This window comes from Microtus oregoni, unplaced genomic scaffold (genome assembly GCF_018167655.1).
Source record: "Microtus oregoni isolate MIOR12 unplaced genomic scaffold, Mior012 000000F_ref0000247, whole genome shotgun sequence".
Lineage (NCBI taxonomy): Eukaryota > Metazoa > Chordata > Mammalia > Rodentia > Cricetidae > Microtus > Microtus oregoni.
The window spans coordinates 27,815,147-27,825,607 of record NW_024543059.1 but is presented as its reverse complement, the minus strand read 5'-3'; the positions used below and the strand labels follow the sequence as shown (position 1 = coordinate 27,825,607).

General features: G+C 53.0%; 1 protein-coding gene across 2 annotated transcripts in view; it reads left to right on the top strand.

Annotated features, from left to right (window-relative positions):
- Positions 1 to 7,374: 7,374 nt before the first annotated feature.
- Positions 7,375 to 10,461, top strand: part of Pcsk6 (proprotein convertase subtilisin/kexin type 6) — a 184,197-nt gene continuing 181,110 nt past the window's right edge. For both annotated transcript variants that reach the window (XM_041650048.1, XM_041650039.1), the window contains exon 1: positions 7,375 to 7,690. In XM_041650048.1, the coding sequence (XP_041505982.1) occupies positions 7,418 to 7,690 (273 nt within the window). In that variant the 5' untranslated portion in view covers positions 7,375 to 7,417. The remainder of the gene's footprint in view (positions 7,691 to 10,461) is intronic.

Here is a 10,461-nt window from a genome sequence, read left to right as displayed (position 1 = left end):
TGATGTCCATTGCCTTGCTGAGACCCCTGGGAGAGTGACAATAGAGAAAGAACACCAGGGCTCGGGGTCATCCTGTGCCAGCCTCGGAGTTCCTAAGGTAGGAGGAGAAGGGGGAGATTGGGCTGGGCTGATGAAGGAGCCATGAGTCCTAGGAAGATCAGGCATCAAAGGCAAGAGTTGAGGCCAGTGAGGTGACAAAGCTGGCCACCAAGCCTGATGACCTGAGTTCAATGCCTAGAAACCACAGAATAGAGGAAGAAAAAGAAGGGAAAGGAGAAGAAGAAAGAGCTGGGCGATGGTGGCAAACACCTTTAGTTTCAGCACTTAGGAGGCAGTAGCAGGTGGGTCTCTGTGAGTTCAAGGCCAGCCTGGTCTACAGAACAAGTTCCAGGTCAGGCTCCAAAGCTACACAGAGAAAGGAGGAAAAAGAAACCTCCAGTAATTTGTCCTTTGACCTTCACACATGAGTGTACATGTTTACACACACACACACACACACACACACACACACACACACACGATTTATTACCACGGAGGCCACTGGTGATGAATGTTGGAGGCTCTGAGGGCGGGGCTCCATACAGGTGGGTTTAAGTCAGAGCAGGGAAGAAACTGACCAAGCAGCAAGGCAACTTTCTTCAGGATTTTACATAAAGGGAGGAGAGAACAGGAAGTAGGTGAAAAAGAAGTTTTCAACAGAGGTCTGCCAGTGCTCAGGATAATCTAGAAGTTTTGACCATAAAGATAAAGAAAGTATGTCCTTGACAGGGCTGGGGTTGGACTCCAGAGCGGCACAGGCGGGAGGCAAGTACCCAGGAGGCCCTACAACAACATCTCCTGAGAACGCAGGAAGCAAGGTGTTGAGCTGGAGTAGGGGTGTGGTGCTTCAGGGACTGAATCAGCAGGAGAGGCAGACTTAGGTGTCATTGTAGGCCTGTGAGGTGCGGCCGACCAGTTGGGGTGGTTCTGCTTCTTCCCCACCTGCCTTCAGAGCACAGGGACAGCTCCTGGGTGGATGCAAGGCTGACAGAGGAGGACAAACTGGCGCTTGTTTGTCCAGAAGCCTGGCAGCTACAACAGAAGAAACAGAGGGGATACTTGAAGGGGCTGTAGGACAGGGACGGTAGGCATCTTTTTTAGGGTAGGGCCCTTCTGCTGAGGGGAAGAGTCTGGGGAAGGGACAAAGAATCCGGGACAGGAGAGTAAGTAAGGGCTGCACCAGTCTACATCACATAAGGTTCTCTGGGGATCAGGACAGTTTTGGGGGAAAGGGGACAAAGGTGTTTTCTGGCTTGTGATTTCCTAGGGGAAGATAGAAGCCATGGAGTCTGTAAGACCCCACTGAACACCAATTTCTATTGTATCCCTACAGGCCCGTACCAAGCAGCTCTCTGACAGCTACAGACACACCAGACTTCTCTTTATAGATAGAACTAAACCTTCAGTTCTAGTGACTGCAAGCCCATCACCTCCACTCAGTCTTCTGCTTGGCTTCTTCGCCATGCCTTGAAAGCGAGCCCAGGTGCTGAAGTTACCTGGGAAAATTCATGGACATTGACTGGGAGCCCACTTTGGAATCAAGGCCGTCTCAGAGAAGCAGGGTACCTCTGCAGCTGAACTTACGTAAATACAGCTAGATCCCCACTTCACCATCATAGAGTTGGACATTTGGAGGAGGTTAAAGCTGCTTAAGGCGGTTCTGCAGCGCTGTTTAGGCGGTATTTTATTTAATAACGCATGAGTTCTCTTTCTAATCCCCTTCTTTTATCACCCTCTTTGTTCTCTTCCTACCCAGTTTTCCTTCTTTCCCTTTCTTCCTTTCAACAAACATTTGATGGAGACTGCTGTGAGCTGAGCAGAATCTAGAAGAAAGAAACGCAATAAAAACAGAGGGGAGATGGGAGACAGGCTGGGTCTCCAGCCGCCTTTAGTCCACTGCCACCTCTTGCTGACTTAATTTTTCTTTTGCTCAGTGTAGGGCAGCAGCACGCTGCAGGGTGGAGAAGGCCACTTCAGGAGAAAACCCAAGATGATCAATCACAGGAACCTGGGAACTGGGCTGCAGGAGGAACTGTGACCCCGCCTGCCCAGGGGTGCCCAGAGGGAAATGGGCTGTGGCGGGGGATGCAGTGTCTGCTCCACAAGGAGATGAGGGCCCTTGAAGAAGCAGGAGGCTGTGAGAGGAAAGGAGGCTCCAGTCAGTAGCAGTCCCTTAGGAACCAAAGGACGAAGTATAGAAAAGCCATCCTCAGTCCCGTTTCACCGATGCTCTGAGTTGCCTGTGAGTGAGTGTTCTGACTTCATTGTTTGTTCTTCCGTTGATGGTCATTCAAATGTTCTGTAACCAGAGGCTTCCTAATAGCTATAGAAGGGGGAAATCAACATTGTGATTCTCTGTCACACCTAGCTCTGAGCCTAGAAAATTCTACGAGGCAAAAAGGGAACACACTGAAGAGACTCTTTTAAGGAGAGCACCGCATCTTAGACCTTGAGTTGTTTTTGTTTGTTGTTTAGTTTTTCAAGACAGAGTCTCTCTGTGTAATGGCTCTGGCTATCCTGAAACTCACTCTGTAGACCAGGCTAGCCTCACACTCATAGAGATCCACCTGCCTCTCCCGAGTTCTGGGATCAAAGGGATATGCCACCACTGCCCCACAACTTCGAGGGTTTTTTTTTTGACACTCGACTTCTACATGGGATCATGATAGGAGCCCCAGGATACTAGTTGTAGGGTCCAGGATAACCGTGTGTGCAGGGGAAGCCATTTTCAGGGGGGCTCTTTCTCAAGAAGCCTAGGGTTCAGATAGATACAAGGGAGAATCAGAAGGTGGGGCAAAGCTGTCTGTGTCTGCTGGCCCAGGAGAGCTCTATGGATGAGGGAAACAGAGCCTAGGGGGCCGGGAGGTGGGGCTGGGAGGAAAAGAACTTTCCCCCATCCAGCTGGGGAGAGCTGTGGTAGGATTCCCAAAGATTGAAAGGGAGAGAGGAGAAATAGGAGCTTCTAGAGAAGTGGGTGTGGCTAGAGGAACCCTTGTGCCTAGGCAACAGTTTTGGGGACTGGGTTAGGGATGGGGAAGACCAAAGCTTTACTCTTGTATCTCAGGTCCCTTTCTGTAGTCACATCAGTGTTTCCTAGTGGAGACCTTTGACGTTCATCTGATCTCAGGGAAGCGTGGTTTGTTGGGAAGTGTCTAAGCCCCAGCAGGCTTCTCACCTTTGAACATGCCTGAAGCAGCCATGTGATTGGTTAGAAACACATTAAGTAGCATTTGACAATTAAAACCAGTTCAGAAAGAGCCTTCCCTTTGCAGAATAATCACAATCAATTTTGATGGAAAAGAAAATAAGCAGGGAGAAAGATCAAAGCTCTGTGGATGTCAATAGAAGAAGCCACAAGGAGGGGGGAGAAGCAAGTGCATTTGTGGCAGTCCCACGGGTCTCTTTACTGAGCTGTGTCTTAAAGGCACTGACACCATGTGTCGTCAACGCACACATGTCCAAGTGTTCATGCATAGTTGAACACGTATGTGTAGAGGCCAGAGGTTGACACTGTGCTTCCCACAACTGCTCTCTACCTTAGGTTGTGAGACAGGGTCTCTCACTGAGCCAGGAGCTCACCAAGTCAGCTACACTGGACAGATTGCAAGCTAGAGAATCCTCCAGCCTGCCTCCCACTGCTGGGATACCGGGTGAGTGCTGCTGGACCCAGTACTTTTTTTTTTTTTTAACACATGGATGTTGAAGATGCAAACTCAGGTCCCCAGGCTTGCATAGCAAGCACGTCACTCTTTAAACTATTTTCCCCAGCTCCAAGGTATTATGAAGGAAAATGGCAGGGGCTGGAGAGATGGCTCAATCGTTAGGAGAACTTGCTGCTCTTATAACGGACAGGAGTTTGATTCCCAGCACTCATGCTGAATGGCTTACAACCACCTGTAACTCCCAGCTCAGGGAACCCACTGATCTTTTCTGGCCTCCACAAGCACCCTCAAGTATGGGTGCACACACCCACATGTATCCGCAACATAAGTTAAATGAAATAAATAGTCTTAAAAAATGAGAAAGAAAATGTCCAAGGCAGGAAATGTTACAGGAGACAATGCAAAGGCTACCTTGTTGGTGTGGAAGAAAATGGGGGGAAATCCACTATGTGAATTATACAAAGAGGGATAGTAAGGAATCCTGAATCTTCTGCCTTGGCCCTGATAGACAGAAAAATAATGAGACATGCCCTGGTTAACCCTAGCTGGCTCTCGGTCTGAGATCACACTGCAAAGCAGGTCTTCCGGGGTCCTCAGGAGTTAGAGGCCCCAGGTCAACACAGATCCCCTCTGGAACAACTCAGTTTCAGACCCAGCCCACAGTGACAGCAAAGAATCAATCATGAGCTGTTTTCCTGGTTCTGAATGTTACAAACCTGAAGATCCACAAACTGGGCCTTGATCCAGATGGTGCACCTCTATCCCCTGAGTCCAGCACAGGGCAGCTGGGCAACCCCAGCCACTGTGCCCCACTGTGGAGCACCTGACACCCAGCAGAGCATGGTCAAGCATGGGTGCCAGGTGCTGGACAGAGGGCTCCACGCCAACCAGCTCCTCAGTGTCCTCCACAGGGACAGCAGCGCCACTGCCACTTACAGCAGAGGAAACTAAAGCAACCTGTCTGAGGTCATACACAAGTGAGTGTTGTGGTGACCCAGGCACTGAGAGCTCACTCTTCTCTGGACCCCTAAAGGTGCTGCCCACGTGATGCAGAGCTCTCGTCCTGGCCTGTAGAACCTAGCATACTCTCCAAGGCACAATCTGGCAGTTGAGTTTCTATCACTGAAATGGATTGAATCCCAAGAGGCTGTGTGGTGGCCTTGACTCAGGGGCACACTGGGGTCCAACTAGGCAGCCCTGTTCTTGCTGTACCAGACATAGGTATAAGAACATAACTCCATAACACCTCCTAGTGGCTCGTCTTCTGCTGGGGAAGATGTTCGTGGAAGCATCCTATCTCGGTAGGAGTATTTTCTAACTTCTGAGACATGGCCATCTCTAGTCACCTTTCCAGTCCGTGTCCTGTCCTTGCTCAGCCTGGCTGACCTCAATCTAAAGGAGCAGCACAGGCACCCGCTATCCCCCACCACCCAATCACAGCCTGGGAGTTGTGTGCACCTCAGGGCCATCTGGTGAGCAGAGCTGAGTGAGTAATGAAATCCCCTCCCTGCAGGAAGAGGAGGCAAGTTTTATTACAGATCCTATCTCAACTCAGAGGGCTGGGACTCCAGTGATTGAGTTAATCCTGTCACCGCGTAAATCAGTGGGAAACTCACAGGAGGCGATTTGATTTAGGATGTTCATTTTGGCAAGCTGGCCCTCCTACAGCCAAGCTGTGGCCCAGGTACTTCTACAACAAGCAGGACGTTCAGTCCCAATGGATCAGTCTTGTTAATAAAATAATTCTGACCCCTTTAAATACAAAATTCAGATGCATTTTAGTTTCCTCTCAGTTTAGTGTGTTATATCATTGAATCTACCAAATTAATTTAGAAAACCTACGTCTCTGCCTGTCATGATGTCTGCTGTGACAGGGGTACCCTCCTGGGAGGTATGAGGTGCTCCATATCATCTAGAGTATGTGCACCGTGCAGGGCCTTCAAGCGGGCCACGAGGCAGAACGGGGACTCAAGTTGTCCAGGTGGATCGCTGGAAAGGAATAGCATGGGTGCTCAGACTCCACCCTCCTCCATCCAGGGACTTCTCTAGGGCCACCTGGCTGGACAGAGGCAGGCTGAAGGCTCTGGGTGCTGTTTTTGTCCAACAGGTGTGGAGTGTTCTCCTCTAGCACTGGCCACTTTGTGTGATGGCCTCACATCTTTCCAGCAGGCAAGGGACCAGGAGCATTTAGACCTTGACCCAGGTCTTTTTTTTCTGCAACACAGGGTGGATCTGGCTAGGGACAGCCGGGTCAGTCATGATCTGAGGAAGAAGAGTGAAGGCCCCTGGTGCTATAAGGGGCCCTTGGCATAAATCTAGCTTGTCCTGGCTGGGCCTTCCACCATACTTCCCCCACCTTTATTAGGGTGACGTGTGCTTGTACAATCATGTGGAATATAAAACCTACGGACTCTTGAAAGGGAGGTTGGAAAGGACTTCAGGTGGCCCTCTGTAGATCCTGCTTTCCCTCTCTCCTGTATTCCCTCTCATTTCTGCCCTATCAACCCTGCGATAGACTCACTCTGGCAAACCAATGCCAAACAGCTCCAGAACGGGAACCAGCTGTTCTTGGAACCTGAGCATCGGTAAAGCGGCTTCCTTCCTGTCTCAAGGCTTTCTCTGCCTTGTTTCGTTGTTTTGTTTCCCGTTTCCCCTCCTGCACTAATCTGGCTGAAGGTTTTCTTTCAGCGTGGGGGCATTTGGGACCAGTGGGTCCTCCGAGGGTGGCAGCTATCCTAGCCTCTCGCCATTGCTTGTTCACCCCGTGAAAGCACCCACAGTTCTCTCAGGCTGCTGCAGGAGGAACGGTGAAGAGAAGTCAACTCACTTTTCTATTGACTGGTCCTAGATCACTGAGTACTTTTAAGAGTGTACACAATCTAATACCAGCCACGCGGCAGTTCCTGGGCTCATCAAAACAAACGTCCCTGATTGCAAGGGAAGAACTGACATCCTCAAACCAGCCAGATGGGTAGATGCTATTGTTACCCTCGTCTTACAGGCCCAGTGAGGACAGAAAGGTGCCAAAGACTGCACAGATACTGAGCGGTCAGCTATGGGGTTCACCTGCATGGCTATGCAGCAACCTCAGCCCTGTGTGGACGCTGTGTCCCCAAATCTCTCGCGGACTCCAGCTAAGTCCTCCACATTCCCTTTTCACCATTCATTGTGGTCTTCGGGTCAGGCCAGGTGCTGGGACACCCCAGTGGTTCTTTCCCTGGAATCTTTTCCCCCTAAGATCCGGACACATTTCCAAGTTCACTGCCACAGCTAAGTTGAGCAAGACTGTCTAGCCTTGGGGACCCCAGCAGGTGAGTTCAGCCTCCAGGGTTGCAACCGGTAGAAATGTGCCGACCTAAGTCAACTCTTCGGGGATATGAGGAACTCACGTGGGATACCCAGGGCCCTCCCGGTTCCTAGCAGTACGTGTGGGGCCGAGGCTGCCACTCCGAACAGCGCCGTGTCCCGAGAGCCCCAAAGTCTCGGGCCTCCCCTGCGCCGGCCCCCGAACTGCGGGCGGGCCGGGAGACTGCCGCACGAGCGCGGGCCCAGGGGCGCCACCGGGCCGCGCGGGCGGGAACGCGCCGCGGCGGCCTCCTCCTCCCCGGCTCCCGCCCGCGGCGGCGGCGCTTCCCCGGCGCGGAGCGGCTTTAAAAGGCGGCTCCCCACCCCCCGGCGCACTCGCCGCTCGGGCGCCGCGCGAGCCTGCCGCTGCCATGCCTCCGCGCGCGCCGCCAGCGCCCGGGTCCCGGCCGCCGCCCCGGGTCACCGATGTCGCGCGAGGCGCCGGGCACGCCGGCCGGCACGGGCTCCCGCCGCTCGCACTGCGCCCCTGGCGTTGGCTGCTTCTGCTCGCGCTGCCCGCCGCCTGCTCCGCGCCGCCGCCGCCGCGCCCCGTCTACACCAACCACTGGGCAGTGCAAGTGCTGGGCGGCCCCGGAGCGGCGGACCGCGTGGCTGCGGCGCACGGCTACCTCAACTTGGGCCAGGTGAGTACCGCCGGCCCCGCGCGCCCCAAACTTTCCCGGCCGCCGGCGGCCACGCGCGAGGGGGCGCCTTGCCAGCTCGGCCGCCGGCGGCGCCGCGTGGGAAGGCGGCCCGCACCGCTGGAGACGGCGGGGGTACCCTGCGGGGATTCGCGGGGAGTGCCGTGGGACACTCGGCGGGGAGGACGTGGTGGCTTGCGTGGACCGTCCCGCGGGAGGGCCCGAGGCCGTGGGTCCCCAGGCGGTGTCGCCGGGCACTCGCACTCGGAAGTGTGGCCTCGGAAGCCCTGACCGGGCGCCGACACCTGCCCAACCGCTGTGGAGTGGACGCCCAAGGGGTCGCTGCGTTCTGCCAACCCGCGCCATCCTCAGCGTCCACTCAATTCCCGGTGGCCTCCCGAGCCCAAGCTCCGCCTCTCAGGCTACTCTGCCCTCGACGGGTGGCGCGGGGCTCTGGGCTAGGTGCTCGCGCCAAGGCAGGCAGGCGCTGGTTGGGCGACTTGAGCGTGGCCGGCAACTCAGGGACTGGCTTTCCCTTGGCGTGGCGCGCTGGTGCCCGTGCCCAGAAGTCAGGTTTGGGTCAGGGAGAAAGCAGCACCCAGAAGCTGCCGGATGGTTGGAAGCTGGACTCTGCACTTAAAACCTCTCTAGGCAGAGAGGATGGTTGCTTTGCTTTGCTTTGAGCTCCAGCTGTAGCTAGAACGGCAGCTCTCTGCACACTACTGCATGACCTTGGACATGTCACTTCTTGACTTGTTCAGCCGTAGAGGTAGTGACCTTTGTACTGCCTGAGGTCGATGAGTTGACCCCGTGGATGTTCAGAAGCAAGGCTCTCGTCATGGAATTCCCTTTCTCCCACCCCTGGAGGTATAGACTGGCTGTCATTTATCCTGAGAAGCCAAGTTTGGGTACTAAGTCACTGCAGCTCCCAAAGACTGCCAACATAGGGCACTTTTTCCTGATGCAGCCCTGCAGAGGGGCAGGCAACCAGGAGGGTTGATCTCGATTTATGGCCCACGTTGGGCCTCAACAGGCTCAAGTGTGCAGTCCCACCAGGAGAGCTCCCAGCCCCGTTACAGATCGGCAAACTACACCCTCAGGAGAACCAAGTGAAATGAAGGAAGTGTGGCCTCACAACTCAAACTGCAGGACCAGGCGGTGTTAAATCTAGTTTCATCATTATCTGTGACAGAAGCCAGCAAAGTGTGCCGTGGTCCTGATCAAAATGAGCTCTTCAGCTCTTGTTGTGAGGTGGAAGACAAGGGGAAATTCTGCTATGTGTAGTTAGTTCCTGGGGCAGGTCAGGGTTTATCCAAAAGAAGTAATCAACTTTTTGTGTCCTCAGACATCCTAAGAGTTAAGATTTTTGCCTATCGGTGGCTCTGGCTGCATTGCTTTCTGTAGCTGTCAAATCTCCGGGGCTAACTGGGTTGAAGACAGCTCTCCTGTTGGCTCCTGACTCCTACCGCTTGTTCTGCCCAGGTGGCCCAGCAATTTGTCTTAGCTGAAAGTGATTCTTAAACTGGATGGTAAATTACAAAGTACCTGGGATTTGGGTTCCTATAATTAAATGAGCAGAGAGGAGGCGAAGTTGAACTCTAAGCTTTACATTGCAAGAGGCAGAGAAGCACAGTTAGCTCTCCCTTGGGCATTCTTGTCACACACACTCCTAGCCCCCACCCCATAATAACCTGTCCACCCCTTGGCCGTGCAGGCTTTGAATCTTCTGTGTCTGGCTGAGTTGCATATGAATAAGGTTTGTGCTCCCGATTTTGCCTGTGGGCAAGAAGTTTCTTGAGGCATGCGTCTCATCGCCCCGAGAGGTTATTGGGTGGCCCTTTAGGTCTCTCTGGACAGTGCAGCCACACACCCCACAGGGCCTGTCCCTCAGCTTGGTAGGCCTGGTTTTGGTAGGGACACGATAGGGGACATTTTCAAACTGAAAGATGACTGGGTTGGGGGTCGGCGCTGTCTTTTGTAATTCCTCAAGGAAAGCTCTATTACTCTTTCTTCCCAAGCCTGCTTTTCTTTCCCCACCTTTAAGTGCACCGCTAATGTGGAAAAGGCCTGGATCTTTCCGACCTCTGTCTACTTACTAAGAGCTCCTAAGAAGCCTTATTGCCATTTTCAACCATTTTCACAAGGAGAACTTGTGACTCACGAATAAGACGTCCATGTTCTTAGTTTTGCTTTATAGATGAGTCAATGGGGTGGGAGTGGTGGGAGGGGGCTGTTTGTGTTCACACGGTAACCTCTGCCATTGCCTCTTGCTGCGTTCCCTCCTCAGAGAACACCTTTGTGTGATTCTCTCTTCCAAACTCTTAATGGGCAATTAGTGTTCTGTTCTCTACCTGCCTGAGTCACAGCCTTGGCTTTCTTGTCTATCCGTCAGGCTGTTCTCTGACATTCTGTTTTACTGTCAATCAATTGATGACCTGATTTGATTTATTTAACATGACCCCCAGGTAACTTAGGCCAACAATTAGTCACCTTCCTCAAACTACGCATCTCGTTCGGTCTCATACTGGTTCCGTCCCTTTCCATTAACAAGTATGAATCGAATAGAGACAGGCTAGCCACTGTTTTCCTCTCTAGGCATCATTCCAGATAATGCAACAAGTTTGTTTTTAATATGAAATCCAAGTTACGGGCCAGCGAGACGGCTCAGCGAGTAGCTGAAGTGCTTACTGCCAAGTCTGGTGACCTGAACCCAATCCGTGGGACTCACGTGGTGGAAAGAGAGGACCGGCTCTCAGAGTTGTTCTCTGATCTCC